Raw genomic sequence first — 23,846 nt, forward strand, 5'->3', positions numbered from 1 at the left:
GAGAACACAGGCCCATAACAGACCCTACTGTTCAAAGACCCCTTGGATCAATTTTCTAAACTGACCTGACCTTACCTACATTCTTCTTATGAAGTCCTGAGGGAACTTAGTCTCTTAGGTTACCATCTACTCAGAAACACATGAAACAATGCCTTTCTATTACTGACAGGGTCTCAAGTAGCAAAGGCTAGCCTAAAGCTCACTGTGTAGTTGAGGGTGATGCAGAAGCTCTGATCCTCCTGTTCTCAACCCCAAGTGGTGAGATTACTGGCATGAGCAGTCACTTCCAGTTTGTGATACTGAGGGTCCAGCTTACACTGATCTACACCCCAGCCTCCCTCTATACCCTTATTTAACCGTCTTATCAGAGCTCCAGTAAAGGACATGCAGGGACCTGGAACTTGTTTAAACCAGTGGAGACAAGTAAATGATCTCAGCACATGAAAACAGTATGAGGTTCTTCATACTGTTATAGAAGTCCCATGGCTGGGAAATAACACCGAGGCTCAAAAGTGATGTTTACACATCCCACTTATTGCAACATCCAACAAAGCAGTCAGGAAATGGGAATAAATCAATGAAAGCACAGATAAAGGAAATCTGCAGTCAGGGACCTCAGGTCCATCTTCAGAGGCCTACATTAAAAAGCAAGTGATGTGGTGGTGCGGACTTGTCATCCTTGCATTGAGGAGTTGAGGACAGCAGGGCTCTACCAGCCTAGTTGTCAAGTTCTAGACCAGTGAGAGAACTTGTCTCAAAAAAGACGGTGCATGCACCTGAAGAATAACACTGGACTGTCTAATTTGACGCTGCTTGAGTCATCGGAGATAAAGGGGTCTCAGTTGAGAAAACGCTTCCATGAGATCTAGCTGTAAGGTATTTCCTCAATTAGTGATCAAGGGGGAAGCCACAGCCCACTGTGGGTGTTTTGTCCCTGGGCTGTGGTTCTGGGTTCTGTAATAAAGCATACTGAGCAAGCCAGACCAGGCAAGCCAGTAAGTAGCACCCCTCCATGGCCTCTGCATCAGCTCCTGCCTACAGGCTCCAGCCCCGCTGGAGATACTGTGCTTTTTCCAATGATGGACTGTGCTCTAGAAGTGTAAGCAGAAAAAGCCCTTTCCTCCCCAACTTCCTTTTTGGTTATGGTTATGATTTCCCTCCTAAGGTTGATCTCTATCCTCCACACACATGTACACTCATGTGTGAACATCCATACCTACATGTGCACCCACAAACATTAACATTCATACACAACAAAAAAGAAAATAAGATACACACATGCACTAGAACATTATTCTGCTTTAAAAAATGAAGTCCTGTCACAAGCTACCACATGGATGAAACCTTAAAGGTATTATGTTAAGTGCAAAGAGCCAGTCAAAACTAGAAAAACAGGCTCATACTGGCATCTATGCCATACAAGGGTCCATGGCAGTCTGTGCAGGTCTGAGCTGAGAAGACAGCCACAGTGGTGTTGCACTGTGAACAGGAAATGGCCCAGCAAGGCAAACTGACATGCCTTGGAAATGATCAAGCCACTCAGTGTAGTATATGTTACTGGAGCCCTTCTGCTTCTGGGCAAGTAGCAATTTGCCGGTATGGATATCCTGGTCTGCGTGAAGGGTGGTGGTCGTGTGGCCTAAATTTATGCCATCCAACAGCCCATTTCTAAAGCCCTGGTGGCTTATCAAAAGTATGTAGAGCTGGAGAGATGGCTCAGTGGTTAAGAGCACTGACTGCTCTTCCAGAGGTCCTGAGTTCAATTCCCAGCAACCACATGGTGGCTCACAACCGTCTGTAATGAGATCTGATGCCCTCTTCTTGTGTGTCTGAGGATAGCTACAATGTACTCGTATATAATAAATAAATACATTTTTTAAAAAGTATGTAGATGAGCTTCTAAGAAAGATAAAGATACCTTCATCCAGTATGTCTGATCCAACCCCGCTTGCAGCTGCCCCAGCTTGATCCTACCAATTAGCCCATCTCAAGGATCAGGGTCCATTCACCTTTGAATTAAATATCCTGGGATTTTAATGTTAAATAAAAAGCAAACACGGCCCACTTACATGAAACAGTAGTCCAAGTTCTAGGAACAGACAGGAGGATGGAGGAGGGGCAGTGAAGCGACAGTTAGTTGTCCTTCACTTTTACAAGATTAAAATGTTCCAGGCATCTGTTACCCAGCAGTGTGCATGCAGTTAATTGTAATGAAAGGTGCACTTTTGGTTATTAGCTTCTTAAAATAATGAAAAACTTTCAATAAAGACAGCGGGAACACACTGACGGTAGACCTAGAATCACATGCTCCTCATGTGTCCTCAAAACTGTTAGCTGATCTTTCCAAGTCCTGTATTCCAACCTTAAGAAGTAAGAACTGCTAATTCTGGAGCTGACCCTGTGCCACAGCTCTCTGAACCTGGAACCCCAGGAGAGAGCTGGTCTCCCAGGAATGCTGACACACCTGAGAGCACAGACAGAACTACTACTTCTGCACAGAGGGATATGCCTGGAGCCTTCAGGATATGGGAACTGAGGAGCAATCTGGGACAGGATCCTTTGTTTCCATCTGCACCCTGAACTGACCCGGTGCCACAGCTTTTGGTGCCCAAATCCTAGTGGGAGAGAGCTGGTCTCCCAGAAGTGCTGACATACAGACTTAAAGGAGGGTCAAGCCACTGTCAGAAACAGCAAGACCAGCCAACACCAGAGATAACCAGATGTCGAGAGGCAAGTGCAAGAAACTAAGCAACAGGAACCAAGGCCACTTGGCATCTTCAGAGCCCAGTTCTCCTACCAAAGCAAGACCTGGATACCCCGACACACTAGAAAAGCAACAGTCTGATTTAAAATCACTTCTCATGAGGATGTTAGAAAACTTTAAGAAGGACACAGGTAAACAGGTAGAAGCCCTTAAAGAGAAAACCCAAAAATCCCTTAAAAGAATTAGAGGAAAACACAACCAAACAGGTGAAGAAATTGAACAAAACCACTTAGAATCTAAGAACGGAAATAGAAACAATAGAGAAATCACAAAGGGAGACAACCCTGGAGCTAGAAAACCTATGGAAGAGATCAGGATTCATAGACACAGCATCACCAACAGAATACAAGAAATAGAAGAGAGAATCTCAGGGGCAGAAGATATCACAGAAAACATTGACACAACAGTCAAAATGCAAAATGCAAAAAGATCCTAACCCAAAACATCCAGAAAATGCAGGACACAATGAGAAGATCAAACTGAAGGATAACAGGTATAGAAGAGAGTGAAGACTTCCAACTTAAACAGCCAGTAAATATCTTCAACAAAGTCATAGAAGAAAACTCCCCTCCCTTAAAGAGATGCCCATAAGCATACAAGAAGTATACAAAACTCCAAATAGACTGAACCAGAAAAGAAACTCCTCCCATCACATAATAGTCAAAAAACAAAATGCACTAAACAAAGAAAGAATATTAAAAAGTAGTACAGGAATAAGGTAAAGTAACATATAAAGGTGGACCTATCAGAATTACACCAGACTTCTCACCAGAGACTATGAAAGCCAGAAGATACTAGGCAGATGTCATACAGACGCTAAAAGAACACAAATGGCAGCCCAGGCTACTATATCCAGCAAAACTCTCAATTAACATAGATGGAGAAACCAAGATATTCCATGACAAAACCAAATTTACACAATATATTTCCACAAATCCAGCCCTACAAAGGATAATGGATGGAAAACTCCAACACAGGGAGTGAAACAACACCCTAGAAAAAGCAAATCTATCAACTAACCCAAAAGAAGATAGCTACACAAATATAATTCCACCTCTAACAACAAAAATAATAGGAAACAACCATCATTGGTCCCTAATATCTCTCAACATCAATGGATTCAATTCCCCAATAATTAATAGACTGGATACATAAAGAGGACCCAGCACTTTGCTACATACAGGAAACACACCTTAGTGACGAAGACAGACACTCCCTCAGAGCAAAAGCCTGGGAGAAAGTTTTCCAAGCAAATGGTCCCAAGAAACAAGCTGGCATAGCCATTCTAATATCAAATAAAATCAACTTTTAACCAAAAGTTATCAAAAATCGACTTAACGAAAAGTTATCAAAAAATTAAGGCAGGACACTTCACACACCAAAAAGGAAAAATCCACCAAGATGAACACTAAAATCTGAGTATCTATGCTCCAAATGCAAGGGCACCACATTCATAAAAGAAACCTTACTAAAGCTCAAAGCACACATTGCATCTCACACAATAATAGCTGGTGACTTCAACACCCCACTCTCATCAATGGACAGATCATGGGAACAGAAACTGAACAGAGACACAGTAAAACGAAGAAAAGTTATGAACCAAATGGATTTAACATATCTACAGAACATTTCATGCTAAAACAAAAGAATATACCTTCTTTTCAGCACCTCATGGTACCCTCTCCAAAGCTGACTATATAATTGGTCATGAAACAGGCCTCAACACATACAAGAAGATTGAAATAATCCCATGCATCCTATCAGATCACCATGGACTAAGGCTTGTCTTCAATAACAACAAAAACAACAGAAAACCCACATACACATGGAAGCTGAACAATGCTCTACTCAATGATAACTTGGTCAAGGAAGAAATAAAGAAATTAAAGACTTTTTAGAATTTAATGAAAATGAAGGCACAATACACCCAAACTTATGAGACAAAATAAAAGCAGTGCTGAGAGGAAAACTTCATAGCACTGAGTGCCTCCAAAAAGAACTTAGAAACTACATACACTAGCAGTTAGACAGCACACCTGAAAGCTCTAGAACAAAAAGAAAGAAATACACCCAAGAGCAGTAGATAGCAGGAAATAATCAAACTCAGAGCTGAAATCAACCAAGTAGAACGAAAAAGAACTATACAAAGAATCAACAAAACAAGGAGCTGCTTCTTTGAGAAAATCAACAAGATAGATAAACCTTTAGCCAGATTAACCACAGGGCACAGAGAGAGGATCAAAATGAACAAAATCAGAAATGAAAAGGGAGACATAACAACAGAAACTTAGAAAATCCAAAAAGTCATTGGTTCCTAGTACAAAAGCCTATATTCAACAAAACTGGAAAATCTGGAGGAAATGGACAAATTTCTAAACAGATATCAGGTAGCAAAGTTAAATCAGGATCAGATAAACCATTTAAACAGTCCCATAACTCCTAAGGAAATCAAAGCAGTGATTAAAAGTCTCCCAACCAAAAAAAGACCATGACCAGATGGGTTTAGCACTGAATTCTATCAGACCTTCATAGAAGACCAAATACCAATACTCTTCAAACTATTCCACAAAATAGAAGCAAAGGCAACATTACTCAATTCATTCTATGAAGCCAAAATTACACTTACACCTTTAGTATACCAAGACCCAACAGAGAACTTGAGACCAATTTCCCTTATGAATATTGATGCCAAAATACTAAATAAGTTTCTTACAAACCTAATCCAAGAACACATCAAAACAATCCACCATGATCAAGTAGGCTTCATTCCAGGGATGTAGGGATGGTTCAATATAGGGAAATCCATCAACATAAGCCACTATATAAACTAACTCAAAAGAAAAAAAAATCGCATGATCATCTCATTAGTTGCTAAGAAAGCATTTGACAAAATTAAACACCCCTTCATAGTAAAAGTCTTGGAAAGATTAGGAATTCAAGGTCCATGCCTAAATATAGTAAAAGCAATATACTGTAAACCAAAAGCCAACACCAAACTAAATGGAGAGAAACTTGAAGCAATCCCACTAAAATCAGGGACTAAACAATGCTGCCCACTCTCCCCCTACCTATTCAATATAGTATTTGAAGTCCTAGCCAGAGCAATTAGACAACAAAAAGGTCAAATGGATACAAATTGGCAAGGAAGAATCAAAATAAGTGACCCCAAAAATTCCAGATAACTCCTAAACCCGATAAACAACTTTAGCAAAGGGGCTGGATATAAAAATAACTCAAAGAAATAAGTAGCCTTCCTCTACTCAAAGGATAAACAGGCTGAAAAAGAAATTAGGTAAACAATACCCTTCACAATAGTCATAAATAATATAAAATACCTTGGTGTGATTCTAACCAAGCAAGTGAAAGATCTGTATGACAAGAACTTCAGAAAAAAATTGAAGAAGAGCTCAGAAGATGGAAAGATCTCCCATGGTCATGGATTGACAGGATTAATATAATAAAAATGACCATCTTGCCAGAAGCAGTCTACAGATTTAATGCAATCCTCATTAAATTCCCAAGTCAATTTTTCACAGAATTAGAAAGAGCAATTTGCAAGTTCATTTGGAATTTAAAAAAATATATAAACCCTGGATAGTGAAAACTCTTTTCAACAATAAAAGAACTTTTGGGGGAGCCACAATCCCTACCCTCCAGCTGTATTACAGGGCAATAGTGATAAAAACTGTATGGTATTGGTACAGAGACTGGAAGGTAGATCAGTGGAATAGAATTGAAGACCTAGAAATGAATCCACACACCTATGGTCCCCTGATCTTTGACAAAGGAGCCAAAACCATCCAGTGGAAAAAAGCATTTTCAACAAATGCTGCTGTGCTGGTTCAGCTGGAGGTCAGCAGGTAGAAGACTGCAAATCGATCCATTCTTGTTGCCACATAAAACCAGATACACTCAAACTAATAGAAGAAAAAGTGGAGAAGAGCCTCGAACACATAGGCACTGGGGAAAATTTCCTGAACAGAACACTAATGGCTTATGCTCTATGATCAAGAATCAACAAATGGGACCTCATAAAATTTCAATGCTTCTGTAAGGCAAAGGATACTGTCATTAGGATAAAATGGCAACCAACAGATTGGGAAAAGATCTTTACCAATCCTACATCAGATAGAGGGCTAATATCCAATATATGCAAAGAACTCAAGAAGTTAGACTCCAGAGAGTCACATAACCCTATTAAAAATGGGGTACAGTGCTAAACAACAAATTCTGAGCTGAGGAATATCGAATGGCTGAGAAGCATTTAAAGAAATGTTCAATATTCTTAGTAATCAGGGAAATGCAAATCAAAACAACCCTGAGATTCCACCTCACACCAGTCAGAATGGCTAAGATCAAAACTCAGGTGACAGCAGATGCTGTTGAGGATGTAGAGAAAGAGAAACACTCCTCCATTGTTGGTGGGATTGCAAACTGGTACAACCACTTATTCAGTCTGGAAGTTCCTCAGAAAATTGGGCATAGTAATTAATACCTGAGGACCCAGCTTTACCACTCCTGGGCATACACCCTATGCTCCAACATATAACAAAGACACGTGATCCACTATGTTCATAGCAGCCTTATTTATAATAGCCAGAAGCTGGAAAGAACCCAGATGCCCTTCAACAGAGGAATGGATACAGAAAATGTGGTACATCTACACAATGGAATATTACTCAGCTATCAAAAACAACGACTTCATGAAATTCTTAGACAACTAGATGGAACTAGAAAATATCATCCTGAGTGAGGTAACCCAATCACAGAACACACATGGTATGCACTCACTTATAAGTGGATATTAGCCCAAAAGCTTGGAATACCCAAGATATAATTCACAAAGCACACAAAGCTCAAGAAGAAGGAAGACCAAAGTGTGAATGCTTCAGACTTTCTTAGAAAGGGCAGCAAAAAAACTCATGGAGGAAATCTTGAGACCAAGTGTGGAGCAGAGACTGCCCCAACTGGGGGATTCATCCCATATACAGACAGCAAACCCAGACAATATTGTAGATACCAAGAAGTGCATGATGACAGGAGCCTGATATAGTTGTCTCCTGAGAGGCTCTGCCAGAGGTGGATGGTTGCAGCCAACCATTGAACTGAGAACAAGGTCACCAATGGAGGAGTTAGAGAAAGGACTGAAGTAGCTGAAGGGGTTTACAACCCCATAAGAACAACAACAATATCAACCAACCAGACCCCCCAGAGCTGCCAGGGTTTAAACCACCATCCCAAGAGTACACAGGGATAGACCTATGGATCTAGCAACCTATGTAGCTGTGGGTGGCCTTCTGGGCATCAATGGGAGGAGAGGCCCTGCCAAGGCTTGATGCCCCAGTGTAGAAGAATGTCAGGATGGGGAGGTGAGAGGGAGTGAGTGGGTGAAGGAGCACCCTCATAGTAACAGGGGGAGGAGGGATGGCATAGTGGATTTCTGGAAGGGAAACCAGAAAAGGGGATAACATTTAAAATTTAAATTAAAAAAATCCAATAAAAGAATAAAAAGAAAAAAAGAAGAACTGGGCTGGGATTCCTGCCTAATGTCAGTTTTATAACAAAGGTCTCATAAATGAGTTACTGACTCATACTTGTGTGTAGTGCTGTGGGGTGACGACCACTCAGCAGTCCCAATTACTGCAGGGCCTTGTGAGCTCTACAATTCCAACCTTAGCCATCTGCTCCAGATCTGTGTCTTCCAGTCAGTATCTGTAAGCCTGATATCCCAAAGTTGACCAACTGTGACTTCAGACACAGTAGCCCATCATGCCCATCATACCGAGGCAGACGTATATTCATTAGCTCGCGCTCGCGCTCTCTCTCTCTCTCTCTCTCTCTCTCTCTCTCTCTCTCTCTCTCTCTCGCTCTCTCTGTGTGTGTGTGTGTGTGTGTGTGTGTGTGTGTGTGTGTCTGTGCACTCGTGCACACAGGAATGCTTGCATATATATGGGATCACCTTGGCAGGTGTTAAGACTTGTTTTTTTCTACTCTGAGCATTTTATACTATCCCATCACGAACTTCTCTGAAATACTTGCCCACCCAGATGCTGTTACGGATGGTTTGAGGGGTATTAAAGACTCAGAAATGGTCCAACATTCTTAATGATCCAAAAAAAAAAATCATACGAAAGAGTGAATGGCAAAAATCATTACCCTGGAAAGAAGTCTGTAATTTCAAGTGCTTATAATCAGTTACACTCTACAAGGGCCTGCATTTCTGACTCACCAAACATAAAACATTAACAAGAAAATTTTCCACGAGACTTAAGTAGGCATCATAGATCATTCCTATTTCATTCCTCTCATGAAGGACAAAGGTTGCTACCGTCACCTACCAACATGTACTTGTAACCCACTCTTCACCAGTTACACAGAACTGCTGGAAGACAGTAAAATTCAGCTTGGTAACAGAACAATGTCAGTTTGCTAGCTCCCTAGGGTATTTCATGCCAAAAATCATTGGTTGTTTGTGCTTTTGTTTTTCTCCCCAGTGCTAGCACTTAACCCCAGGGCCTTGAATGTACCAGGGAAACAGCCCTCCACAGCTTACAGTTTATTCTGTCATATCTTTTAAATGTGTGGTATAATAAATGCTTGTTTGTTTTTTTAAAGTAACAGGTTAGTTAGGACCCCTGTGCCCCCTATAAACTGGTTTTGCTTCTGTGCTTACAATCAGACACAGAAAATACACATAAAGCTCCGATTCTCAATTCGCAACCTTTCTCTAAAGCACAGGCAATTCTCTCTCTCTCTCTTTTTTTATCTTTATTAACTTGAGTATTTCTTATTTACATTTCGATTGTTATTCCCCTTCCCGGTTTCCGGACCAACATCCCCCTAACCCCTCCCCTTCCCCTTCTATATAGGTGTTCCCCTCCCCATCCTTCCCCCATTACCACCCTCCCCTCAACAATCACATTCACTGGGGGTTCAGTCTTAGCAGGACCAAGGGCTTCCCCTTCCACTGGTGATCTTATTAGGCTATTCATTGCTACCTATGAGGATGGAGCCCAGGGTCAGTCCAGGTATAGTCTTTGGGTAGTGGCTTAGTCCCTGGAAGCTCTGGTTGGTTGGCATTGTTGTTCATATGGGGTCCCAAGCCCCTTCAAGCTCTTCCAGTCCTTTCTCTGATTCCTTCAACAGGGGTCCCATTCTCAGTTCAGTGGTTTGTTGCTGGCATTCGCCTATGTATTTGCTGTATTCTGGGTGTGTCTCTCAGGAGAGATCTACATCCGGTTCCTGTCAGCCTGCACTTCTTTGCTTCATCCATCTTGTCTAATTGGGTGGCTGTATATGTATGGGCCACATGTGGGGCAGGCTCTGAATGGGTGTTCCTTCTGCCTCTGTTCTAAACTTTGACTTCCTTTTCCCTGCCAAGGGTATTCTGATTACAGATGTCCCAAATGAACTACACAAACTATCTCACGGCCTTCCTCAGAATTCTCTGAAATTAAGCAATTGTGAGCATTGGTACAAGATTTAACCTCAGGGCTTAAGGCTTTTTGGAGATGTATGAAATATTAATACCAAGTCAAGGATCACAGGGTTTTGGTTGCCTCTGAGTCTTACATCTGGTAACACAAGCTGGAGCACACAAGAGCAGCCACAGAAAATCTTGATTGGAGTATTAAAATAAGGAAAAATGCCCCTTTCAAAGGCTGCTATTAACACTTTACATTATTATACAATATTCCCCAAGGAGATAGTGATCCACAAGTTTTAAGTATGATAAATAATCCTCCTGGAAGCCTGGTCAGATTCCTTTTTATCATTCTCTGATACCAAGCTACAGCTGTCAACATACAGAGGAATGCACAGGAGAGCTAAATTACCCCACCAAAGGCCAGCGTGTTCCAGCAAGTACTAGCCTGCTTGACTAGGATTTTTCTACACTGAATATGTCCCTCTGTCCCTTTCCCTCCAACTTCAGAGAATAGAGTTAGAATGGGAAAAATCCATATACCAAAAATTTTAGGTATTTTTGTTGTACTCCTTCCACAAATCATTTTCTCTCAATTTTAGGAGCATGCAGGATCACTGTGAGTATAGTGTGTAGACATAAAACAGAAGTCCAGTCAGAGAAGGCCAAATAAAGAGACCACATAGATTTTTTTTTCATTAAAAAACAAAGTCATGGTGTTGATACACAGCTTTATGTATGTCCCCCATTGGTAAAGAGGCTGCACAAGCCCTGGGCTCAATCCCCGGAACTGCTAGAAAACAACACATTTAAAAATCCCAACCCAAATGACTTCCTCAGTGCTTCTTCCCAGTTCCTGGAACGAGGACTGAGTCACAAATGCCCTCTGAGCACCAGAGCCAGCAAAGGCAAAGGTCACCAGTGGCTTCAGGCCATCAGAACACGTATGTGTCTTCTGAAAGCCTGTGATTTCCCACGGTGACTTCTAATCCTGCCACCTTCATTAAGGTAACAGCCTCAGTATGCAGCACTCCTCCCTGAGGAGGGAAGCAGAGCTCTCTCTTTAAAAGACTTATTTTCAGTGGGGCATGCTAGTGCACACCTTTAATCCCAGCACTCAGAGGCAGAAGTTTATCTACTACCTCACAGTAATTGGTAGGGCAGAAATGTGATTCTCATTTAGCATCAGCCTAGAAATGAACAATTCTGGATGCTTGCCAAACCCAGAAAGGCCTAGAAACTTTGGCCATAAGAGAATTTCCCAAAGACGCCTGCCCTGTTAGAGGGAGAATCTCCAAGTCTGTACGGTTTCTGAAGGCTGCATAGTGTGTAGACAAATGTAGTATGAGAGATAATTCTAAAACTGTAATAATGGTGAGCAAACCCAAGCAGTGGCCTCTGCTGACTTATTTGCCAGAGTACTCCACAAAACCCTCTAGTGCTTCTGACACCTCGTGTGCTTAGGTACCTGTGAGCAGAGCCAAGGTCCTGATCCCCTTCTTCCCTCTCTTGTTCCCTCCACAGCCTTTCAAGAGCCAGGACGAGGGTACAAACACAACAGTTTAAGACCTGTTACTGACTGAGGAGTAGAGTGTCTCCGAATACTATTTTAGATTTGAAGGTGGGCTTTCCTAAAATCGTTTCGTGCCAGGGAGAGAGGCTCATCTGTAGACACTGAAGCATTCCAGGAGTTGGATCAAGTACTGTGGTAGTAAAACCTAAAAGGAAACGTTTCCCTCTGGAGAAGCACGACAGTTTCGTAAATACCTTCCCTCCCTCAGGCCTCTTCTCTCTGTCACTCTGGGATAGATCCCAGTGTCCCTGGGACCTCGGCAGCAGTTCTCCAGTTAACTCTCAGGGCCTCTGGCTCTCTGGTGGTGGGAATCTCAGGGAGGCCCTCTGTAAACCTCTCCTGAGTTGAAGCAGTCTTCTAGGATAAGGACTAAGCCCCTTGGCCTTTCTGTCCACTCCTTCTGCTCCTGATACCCGTCCACCTCTCTGCCTGCAATTTCCTCCCACATACTGACACTGCCTCTTCTGGATGAACACAGAGTTCCTCTCTCCACAGACTCCCTCTCCCTCATGGCCAGCATCTCTAATGCTAACCACAATGCCTGTCAGAAAGCAGACACTGAGTATTAGGCCATTTATCCCATTCCCTAATAAATGACTAAACCACTAACATTCTGATTCCCAAAGCTTACAAATAAAGAGGCCACTATGCTGTCCTTTGAAATGCACCTGTTAGAACAGAATACCTTAATGGCATTCATAAAATCTAATTATCTGAGCAACGCTAGCATTTTAAAAAGCAGAAAAGAAAATATCACAGCAGTTCGTGGAGTACTAGTAAACATTACTTCATTAATTTGAACTAGGTACACACGCACAAATACATCCATAAAAATGCACTTATCTAGCAACGAGATTACCAATGTAAGCATACTTCTTCCTAGTAATATGGTCAAAAATTGTTCCTTTCAAAATAGTGAAAGTCACTAACCAAATCACTGATTACTCTGAAGTCCTTCATTTAGCTTAGAAAACAAAAACCATCATCCTCATTGTAAAATTAGTTTGAGTGTACCAGTTAAGATGGCTTCCGGGTGGGGAAAGTTAAAAAGAACCTCCACATGGGAATGCCTAAAGATTACAGCCGATTAAATGCGCAGAGAGAATTGCACACCTGCTAGCACCGGAGTTGGGTTTTAGGTTTCACATTAGGATCAGGTCATCCCAAGCTCCACCCCACTGCCATCCTGTATTTCTCAGGGCAGTCTTGAATGCCTCTGCATTATTTACAAGCATCCATGCCAACACTGGCCTTAGATGTCTGGGGCCAGAGTATAGTTCCATGAAAGGTGTGCCTAGGGACTAGCGGAACAGGGAATCACACGCCAATCCCCCGTCGAGCAACCTGTTCTGGGTGTAGACTTCAGTGTTGACAGTAGACGATTAGAGAGCTGAGTGATCTGGTGTGCAAATTTGTTTCTCCAAACTCAGTACCATAGTTTCAGGAGTCTGAAACTGTCACACATACACATTCCTGTCTAGAGAACAAAAGTAAAACCTTACCACAGGGCAAGGCTGGCTAACTGATATACTGTTATTTCTATGGGCTTAGGAAGTTACTAGGTTGTTGTTGTTGTTGTTGTTGTTGTTGTTGTCAGCCCCAAGGGAAAGGCTTAATTCATACCGTACCTGAAACAACAGTGACAATAACATTGTAGTCTGGGGCTGCTTGTAGCCAATGGCCTTTGTCTACTGTAGCAAAAAGAGGTATTCTCTGGATCCAGCTTCAACACTGCATCCTTGTCATGCCTGGCTCCTATAGTCACTAAATGTCTTTGTCACAGTGGAAAATTCCAAGAGGAAAACAGAAACTACACTTGTAAGAATGAACCATTATATTCTTAAGCTCAAGACAGTGGAGGTGCACACCTTTAATCCTAGTGCTTGGGAAGCGGCAACAGGCGGGCCTATCTCTGTCCCTTTCAGGGTTATGGTGAGATCCCATCTCAAGAAAAATCAATCAATTAAATTCCAAACCTCTAAGACACTAATAAAGGCACCTAGAAAAGATAGGTAAAGAGCAGGCAGTCTCTAGGGGAGTGGTCCCTTAGTGAGGTCTCTGTGAAGCATTTTTTTTTTCTTCAGGAAAATTGAAAAGTAAAGAGGCAGAGATGGGAAGGACTCCAACAGTAACCTTGTGACCCTCAAGGGCAAAAGCCAGACACTTTTAACATAAAAAGAGGCAGAGGCCAACATGACAAGCTATCTGATTCTCACCGCAATGGGCCATACATGCTTATAGACAAATGCTTCCAAGAGCCTCTGCTGACCTCACAGTAGATAGAGTTTAACTGATCCAAGTGAATGATGGGAGAAAAATTAAACTCCAGAGGCTGCTGTCAAAGTGACTGTGCTTCTGCTCTTTCCCTAAAGGTGAAGGAGGCACTTGTGTTGGTTCAGGTTACTGAGGCAGTGAACCACTGACAGGATCCCTCAGACAATGCAAACTTGTTGCTTAGTTCTTGGTGCTAAAAGTGAGGGTCCCAGCACAGCTGGGTTCTTGGTAAAGGCCTTTTCCCTGCTTTACAAATACCCTCTTGCACTTTCAAAGAACAGATAAAAAGTCCTAACCCTGAGGCTCTTCCCTCATAGTTTAATCATCCCCAATTCCACCTATTAACACTATCATGTTGGGAACTAGGGTTTCACCTAAGAATGGGAGGCAGGATACAGATATTCAGCCCGTACCCTTTTAAATCATGTACATTCTCAAAAGATTTGTATCATCCAATTTGGCTTTTGTTTGTTTGTTTGGGGGTGGTGGTGATCATTCTTTAAGATAGGGTCTCATTATGTAGTTCTAACTAGCCTGGGACTCACTATAAAGACCAAACTGGCTCAAATTTGCTGGGTCCTCTTGCCTTGGCCTCTACAATCAGAGGATTACAGGCATATACAACTGTGTCTGGTTTTCACAGAACTTCTAAAAGAATTCTCTTCACTGAGTGGAGTGGGAAAGGGTCAGAGGAAGGAAACACTCACTGTCCACCTCAGAATGCTCGGGTTTGTTTCAGTGTGCGTGTGTAGTGCATATGTGCAGTCGTAATGTATAATGTACAATACATATGTGCAGTCATAATGTACAATGTACAGTGCAATTATTGTATAGTGCATTTTAAGGTCAAACTCTCAGATGCATCAAATTAACTGCTTGACAGATATCACAAAAGTTAGGGGACAGTTTTCCCAAATGATGTAATGTTAGCAGCTCTGACTAGGAGTGAGTTACTTGGTTTGTCAAATGCTCAATAACTGACTGCATTCAGACTAATATGAAGTGATAAAGGAGTGACAAAAGAAATACTCTCTACTGTCACTGTCTCCAAGAATTGCTTCATCAGCCAGAGAAAACATGAACAGAACTACTTTGAGCACATACTTGAGACTAGTAATCCACAGGATACATAATACAGATTAACAAAGACCAACGAGGTTTAATCAAAGAAAAGTTCAGGATGAGCTACCCAGAAAAATGTCTCTGATCCATGGTACTAGGCTAAGGCTGGAGACAGGAGAGAGCAGTGGTGCTTCCTAAAGATTTACAGGGTGATCCAACATGTACACGCAGTCCAGGGAGGGGCTGAGAGCTGATGGAGTTTTCAACATCTCCCAGACTTCATCCGTCTTGTAGGTAATAGAGCAGTTTCACATGCATACTCGAGAAGTCTAAGGAGTCTGTGAGAAGTTAAACCTGGGTGGCAAAGATTCACCCAATAGCCTGTATCAGCACCAAATATGTCACTGTTTTAGATTTCTGAGAATTTACAGGCTTTTAGCAAAGAAGTCAAATTTAAGAACATAGGCAGTTTCCTCGGACAGTACTAATGAGAAAGAAATGCATACCTTTTCCAACCAGACGGTAAACAGGCTTGAGCCCAGGGTCTCAAAAGGTACAGTGCCTTTATAGAATGTTGCCATACTCTACAGTTTGTGGTTTGGTCCCTTTTTCCTCCTTTTAGGCAAGGATTTTCTTTGCAGCCTTGGTGACCTGGCATTGACTATGAAGCCCATGTTGGCCTTCAGTAGTAATCCTCAGACTTCAGCCCTACAAGTACTAGGATTACACGCAAGTGCTGTCATACGTGGTGTCCACTGCTCATTTCGTATTTTAGTTTTCTTGAGAAGGTTATCATGAAACTCACCGTGTGGACCAGGCTGGTCTCAAACTCACAGAAATCTGCCTGCCTCGGACTCGAAGTGTTGGGATTAAAGATGTATGCCACCAAGTACGGCTCCACGGTCCATTTGATATGTGATAAGTGTTTCTGTTGCTTTGTGAAATAACACACAAGTTTTTATGTCACCACTGTAAAGAACAAACCAAACCTGACCTGGAGCAGTTTTATATCAGGCACTTCAGAAAAGGCTTATTTTAGAGGGCTGAAAGTATAACATTTGTTTCCTTCAATAATTTCAAGGATTTTAAAGAGAGGTATCCACTTCTGCTTCTTTTCTTTTAAGGAGAAACAGTTAATGGTTATAAAATGTTATTATCTGTGAGTTGAGAATAAGCATCTGCCTGACTGTTCCGCTGCCTACTTCCATTTGGTGCCATCTCCATGAAAGTCATCGGCGTTTACAGAGAACATCTCCATCGGGCTCTGTGTTCTTACACCTCTATAGTCCAATCACAGCCTAGTGCCTGCAGCCTCACCAAAGCCTCCCTGCCTCCCAACTAGAATGTGAAAGAGGCCAAGGGAAAGGAAGGCTTCCTGCCATCTGGTAGACCCCTGCAGGGGGTGGGGCACTCACAGGAGGAGGCTAAAAAGCAAGACTCCATTAACCTTAGTCTCTCTTGTTCTGGGGCCAATTTGCACCTTGTTTCCTTCCACAGACAGTTTATCTTCATGCAGAACATGCTAATCTCCCTTGAAAAGTTAACATAAAGGCCTCCTTTCTCCACACTACAAATCATCTGCCTTGAACACACCAACCACACCACTAGACAGACTACTGGTTAGCACATCCTAGAATTCACTCTGTAGATCAGGCTGGCCTGAAACTCAGAGATCTGCCTGTCTCTGTCTCCTGAGTACTGAGATTAAAGGCATGTACCATCACTACCTAGCTGGCTTGTGCACACACATGCGCGCGCTCTTGCGCGCGCTCTCTCTCTCTCTCTCTCTCTCTCTCTCTCTCTCTCTCTCTCTCTCTCTCTCTCTCCATTCTCTCTCCTCCCTCCCTCCCTAATTTGGAGGAAGGATTTGCACAAGACACAGCACAATGTGGAGGGCAAATGTGGACTGGGAGAGCTGCTAGGTAGTATCTCACCAATCTTAAGCTATCCCTTTCAAAGGCAATCAACTCTAAGTCTCCAGCTGGCCTTGGCCTGCTCTACAAATTTCTGGGCCAAACAGAATTTCACTACCACACCCAATCCTACAGAAATTTGTACTCAAAAAGAAACTTTTTAAATCAATTAAGTCATAAGTATACTTTTGTACTGAGGTTTAATTTTTTTTAAGTTAGATAAGAAGTAAAGTTGAATCTACATTTCACCCAAGTCAGGTGTGAGCCAAATTACGAAGGAGCAGTTATTAAGCGGAGGGCTCCAACGAATGAAGAACACTGAGGTACTGTCCGATCGAGGTTAGCACATGGCTTTGTTAAGCCTGCTTTGTATGAGACCAACCTCCCTCTCCCTGTCTCCCTCCCGCCATCTTTCTTTCTCTCCTTGAAGACAGTGTCTTACCACATCAATCTTGGCTGGTCTAAAACTTGCTAGGTAAACCAGGCTGCCTCACAGAAATCTGCCTGCCTCTGTTTCCTGAGTGCTGGGATTAAAAGCATGGCCACCACCCCTGGCCCCTGCCTGATACTTTACAATAACCCTTTATTCTCCGTTAATTCTATCTCATGCTGTTGCTGCTACTTCTTTCTTTATGGCGGGGATAAAATGAGGGCTCTGTCTGTATTGAGCAACTGCGGTCTGTACTAGCAAACCCAGCTCATATCTCTTTAATTCAGAGAACATGCATCTCTATTCTTTGCAACCAGAAATGACTTGACTAAAAATAATCATGAATTCATGATTCTTTTCAAAGATATCTAATCAGTAGACACAGACTAAATGTTTAGCTCCCTTGTTTCCTGAATACTTTCTTGTGGGTTTCTAGTTCATGAGAATCATGTCAAAAGTACTGACAAATTCACAGTTTAAGAATCAAGGCACCTACTGTAATAGACTTTATATCATAAACTAGAATATAGCTGAAATAATTACTTAACATCTGCCTGGCGTTGTTTTTCTCTAAAAATGAAACTGAATGGTCTCACAGGGGATTCTGATTCAGCCAAGGCTTTGCCCATTACACCTTTACTCAGAAGATGGAGGAAAACAGGATTGCAAGTTCAAGACCAGCCTGCACCACATAGGAGATCCAGTCTCAAAACAAGTCAGTCAGTCCTGTCACCCATATGTGTTGGTAGACGATCTATTTCTGATGGCACATGGAGTGTATTTGAGTTTGGTCAGAGATGCTGTTCCTGCTGTAATCTCAGCACACGAGAAGTGTGCGCAGGGCAGGGCCACCTGGGTTTGAGTTTGCCCTGGTAACTGGACAATTTCTTTAGCCATGTCTATAATTTACCAGAGAACGTTAGTGCCATGGAAACTTTAATGTTGAAGACTGATCCTATGTTTAACTATTGCATGTTTGTTTATTTTTTAGAGACAGTATTTCTCTGTTTAGCCCTGCCTCACCTCCTGAGTCCTGGGCTAAAAGGCGTGAATCACCACTACCTGGTCTGTACAGGCTTTATTCTTTGATGTCTCTAGGTCTTTTTTTTAAAAGTACCAAAATTTCTAAGTGTAGTATAAGAAGTTTATGATGATTTCATGATTTTTTTCTAATTATAAAATAATTTAGACTTTACTTCAGGAAAAATTTCAAATATAAAAAAATTCATTCAAAATTAAAGTGACTACTCCATATCCCTTCTATTCTGTTTATGGATTGATAAAGATTAATTCCATTTATTTTTAATCGATATTCCCAAATTAAGTCATATATTATGAAAGGCTATTACTTTCCCTAATCTGTGTGGATTCTATAAACATAAGCAGTGATCACGAATGCAATTTTGAAAAGAAAGCATTTAACTCTTGAGGCTGTGGTTCAGCTGTTTTCCCCATCTCTTTCTTTTAGTACTGGGGTCTGAACACAGAGCCTTGCATATGCTAGGGAAGAATTCTCGGACTGAATTACACCTCCAGCCCCTCTGACATTTCTTAAAAGATCTAAGCACTGTGTTTTCTTTCAAATGGAATGCTGGTCGAGGGCACTCAGATTACGTAGTTATCACATGTCCCAGTACACTGAGGCAAGCTGGTCAGAGGTAAGGAATGTGGACATGCCACCATGGGATGCGGGAAATAACTTACACAAGACATAAATTCACCTCACAGTGTACTGCCTGAGGCTGAACCAGCATGCCAAAAACCCTTTGCAAGTCAACACCACTAAAGAAAAGAATGTTCAAACTCACAAGAGCAGCATCATGACAAAGGGAAAAGTACTATCTACCATGTGTTCAAAGTTAGACTGCTTCTTACCTCTCTCTCATATGTAAAAGGAATGTGAGTATTTAAAACATTTAATAATAAATAGAAAATGGCATTCATAAATTTTCATACTAAGACATGTTGAGAAGAAATTTTACTTTTGAGTATATGGCAACACTAATATTGCCTGTTTACTTACCTAATATATCAAAGTCTTGCTGGACATGTTAGCTTATACCAGTAACCCCATAACTTGAAGAAGCTAAAGCAGGATAACTGAGAATTTGAGGATAGCACAGGCTGAAGAGTTGAGATTCCTTTTTGCCCAACTTCTTGAGGAGGAAGTTAAAGAGTTGTGTTTTCCATCCTGTCAGGGGCTGCATATCATGTAGGTAGCAAAGTACCCTTTGCTATGCTCTCTTGGGCAATGGGGTGACGTGCCAATGATGTGCCCTGAGTAAGTACTCACTCCTTCTGTGCCTCAGATTACACTTCTACCATTCACAGAAGACAATAGCCCTCCTCAAGCAACTGTCCTGGGATTGGCTACTTTTCGGTTTTACTCTTGTTGAGACCAGATCTCACTACGCTGCTAAGGCTGGCCTCAAAATCAAAATCTTCCCTCCTCAGTCTCCCAAGTGCTAGTATAAACATATGCTACCCTGCCTGGCTTCGATGCGTTTGGAACGGTGCATGGCCCACAGAAACACATTAAGCTCTTGCTATCATTACTGTAACCCATCATTCTGGCACTAGCATCAACATCCCTAGAAGGTTATGACAAGGACCAACACCCAGAACAGCTGAGCTCTTGAATCTGAGTGTGTTGAAAGATCTCTCACAGAGAAAAACAAACAGGAGCTGGAATGGGCTGGTGCGGCTCAATGGATAAAAAGCTTCCTGTGCACATGTGAGGACTACCTGATAAACCAGACAACATGGAGGCCACCCATAAATCCAGTTCTCCAGAAGCAGAGGCAGGAGATTATTTTGCAAGCTGGCTACCTAAACTATCCAGAATTAGTGATGCTTCAGTTTAGTGAGACATATAATAAATAAAGTAGAGTGACTAAGGCAGATAACACATCGACTTTGGATCTCCACACACCTGTGCATATGTGTACATGCACATGTACCTATATACATCCAAAACATGTGCACATACGTGTCCATGCATTTCACATACATATGAAAAAGAAAAAGAAAAAAACCCCAAGAAACTGCTCTATGTTGTATAAATAAAATGCTCTTAAAACAAGACAACATAGGTTAGCTTGGAACTAGAACATGAAGCTTATGATCTGAGGTAACTAGCTACCACCAGCAGAATGGTCTTAAGTCTCAAATGAGGATTCATGAAAAAGAATGTTAAAGTACCAACTGATTCAGCAGCACGGACCACATTCGTGATTTCCAAAGGCCTTCCTAATGCTGTGATACCTCAGGTTCTGGGACCCCCAACCATAAAATTATTTTCATTGCTAAATTCATAACTGTGATTTTGTTACCATTATGAATTGTAATGTAAATATCTATGGTCTTTGACGACCCCTGTGAAAGGGTCATTTGACCCCCAGTGCGGTTGAGGCCCACAGGTTAAGAACCACTGCTTTGGGCCAACCTGGTCATATCATTTAAGGTCATGAAAAATTCTATCAAAAGCTAGAACGTGCTGACTCTATGACCAATAATTTCTCTGTCACTTTAGCCACTTGATTAGATGTCCTCCTTCTTGAAAACAGTGTTTCATAATCAGATTCTACTATAAAGACAACAGAAAAGTGAACTAGAATTAACAATCAATAGGGAATATATCTGCTCATCATGGTATAATCTATCATAATTAATGACACTAAAAGGAAAAATCATTCACCCACTTTCTCATTCTGAAACAATCCTCTAAAATCTCAAAAGTACACGCAAAGAGTATCTTAAATACACTCCATTTTGACTCTTGTTTTATACATGTCTGGTACTGCTCAGTTTTCAGAGTGATGGAACCTTTTCCTGACATTGCTGCCTGCTGATGAAGGCCACTGAAATGTTCTATGTATTCAGCAGCAGCAAGGGAATACCAATCACACAGGAAGGACAATCCACACTAATGGGAATGGTCAATGGCAAACCTGCTCATTAACAGCATTAAATACAGCCTTCCCACAGGACACGGCTGCTTTCAGATCTAAAGACCTTGCAGTAGATACTCACTAACCTTGCACTGCTAAGATCAGTTAATCTGCCACTGGCACTAAGAACACAGCCATTTTATGGATATTTTATATAAATATGGTATGATAAAACATTTGAAATGAAAGATGTGTTACAAATAAAAAAATCCTTGCAAACTCTTAGCAGCTCTTTCTAAATTGCTGTAAACATTATTTACTGTGTTCTAAACTATGTTAGCTATTAAGGTTGGCAGCTCTCCAAAAGTAAATGTCTTATAAAAGGGTCAGCTAGTTGTCGTAGGATATGTTAAAGCAAGGGGAGATCAACTTCAAGCAAGACAGCTTAAAGGAGAAATGGCTGCTGTTCAAGGGCTATAGAACATCTGGTGACAGGTGAGACACACAACTTCAGGACACTCACCTGCCAGGGCCTTGATGCGGGAGCGCTCAAAGAGCCGTGCAGAGCTGTTCTCATTGTCCCAGTCATCCACGTCCCAGCGGTTGTTCACATCGCTGTACTGCTGCTGGATCTCAATGTTGTCATAGTCTGTGGCCACCGTGGTCGTCATCTTGGCTGTCTCAGCTGCTTGTCCACATCAGTTACTTCTGAGTTCTGTGACACAGAAAGGAAAAGCATAGGTATGTATTCAAAGCACACAGCCTCCACAGAGCTGCAGGAGCATAGTTTCTGCTTGTCCAGATGCACCTTCTAGAGCCAAGGCTGATTTTCAACTTTGGCTCTGCTTCATACCACAAGTGTGACCTCGGCCCCAAACACGGAGGAGGGAGGAGACTGAATGAAACGCTGGATGCCAAATTAATGTTCTTTTAAAAACGAGTTTAAATTGGCTGGGCAATGGTGGCGCATAACTTTAATCCCAGCACTCAGGAGGCAGAGGCAGGCTGATCTCTGCATTTAAGGCCAGAGTGAGTTCCAAGACAGCTGTGGTTACATAGAGAACCCACGTCTTAAAAAACAAACAAACAAACAAAAAACCCAAAACAGAGCAAAACAAAGTGAAAATCAAAAGAAATGAAGGTGAGGGTTTAATGTTTTAATCGGGGTTATAGCAACATCTACATGGGTCTTCTTGAATGCATTCACTTAGTTTTATGGTCTATTACCTTCTAGTTTCTCATTTATCAACAACTATATAAGAAAAACGAACAAACCATTCGGTCTCTGTATCTCGTTTACATATTCAAAATTGATGCCTAAGATCCAGACCTAAGCATAAGACATCAAAGATAGTATCTGTGCATAGTAAATACTCAAGTATTATAATTATTTATGCCATTGTTTCTATAAATTCTAGGACCCACTCTTCTAGAGCTCACTGCGGATAATGGTGTTTTTTTTTTTTTTTGGAATAATTATGAAATAAGCTCTGGCCCACTAATTATGTCTATTCATGGAGGTTCATGTTTAGCTTTAAATACAGTTCCTCCATTCAATAAAGCCATTATTCACATGCAAAACCCAAGTATATTGAGGAATTACTACATGCTCAGCATTGCTCTAGATTCCTGGGGAAGAACAACAAACCAACAAACGATGCGAGTGAAGCTTACGTCCTCATAGAAGGGAGACACAACATACAAGAAAAGCCACAGAGTTAAGGAAAATAAAACGCAAACAGATGAATTTGAGAGTGGCTATTTTAGCTGGTCAGAAATAAATACACTGCTTAGTACTGAAGTAGATCTCAGTGTCTAAAAGGCACAGACCATTCCCAGATCAGGAAGAGTGGCAAACCAGACAAAGGAAACACCATGGCATGCTCAGTACAGCTGGAGTCCGGTGTGCAGAGGGAGAAGTAAGGAGAGATAAGGCTACAGGAGCTAGACAGAGTCAGGCCAGACTTGGCTGAGTCTAGAATGATGACCTTTGATCCAGCATCTGCCGAAGGATTGTTCTTGGTGCCATGTGGAAACACATTCTAGGGTCAAAAATAGAAGCAGAGCTGGTTGGAGGCTACCCCAGAGACGGAAGTGGTTTGGCACTGGCAGTAGCAGACGTGAATGTGAATGTGGTAGTGGTGTGTGTGGGTATTTGTGTCAGGTGTGCTGACAGGACATGGAGAAAGGTCCAGCTGAAAGGTCATGGGTTCAGACTCCATCTTAGAGAACCTGACCTAGGGCTGAACTCGGGCTAACTAACAGCCGGTGTCTAGCACCAGTTTCCAGGTTACTCCCCAACAAATCTGCACCTCCAGGTTACATGCCTGCCCCTTGCCACTTCATTTCCTAACAACCATCAACCAGCAGAAAAGAACTAGTTGAGTTTATGGTTTGACACCTAGCACCAGCCAATTATGTTAAAGGACAACAATAGCCCCCAATTAGATGCTTGCAGGCTTAGACACCTCCATCCCTTGCTTGTCCTTTCCTATAAAACCTTGTCCCCATGAGTTG

The 23,846-nt window shown here is 41.9% G+C and overlaps 1 protein-coding gene across 6 annotated transcripts in view; it reads right to left on the bottom strand.

Annotated features, from left to right (window-relative positions):
* The window catches only part of Sptbn1 (spectrin, beta, non-erythrocytic 1), a 175,256-nt gene that overhangs the window by 108,663 nt on the left and 42,747 nt on the right, over positions 1 to 23,846 (bottom strand). For all 6 annotated transcript variants that reach the window (NM_001410274.1, XM_063273289.1, XM_063273290.1 and 3 more), the window contains exon 2: positions 21,853 to 22,044. In NM_001410274.1, coding sequence (NP_001397203.1) covers positions 21,853 to 22,000 — 148 coding nt within the window. In that variant the 5' untranslated portion in view covers positions 22,001 to 22,044. The remainder of the gene's footprint in view (positions 1 to 21,852; positions 22,045 to 23,846) is intronic.

This window comes from Rattus norvegicus, chromosome 14, assembly GCF_036323735.1.
Source record: "Rattus norvegicus strain BN/NHsdMcwi chromosome 14, GRCr8, whole genome shotgun sequence".
In the NCBI taxonomy this organism is placed as follows: Eukaryota; Metazoa; Chordata; class Mammalia; order Rodentia; family Muridae; genus Rattus; species Rattus norvegicus.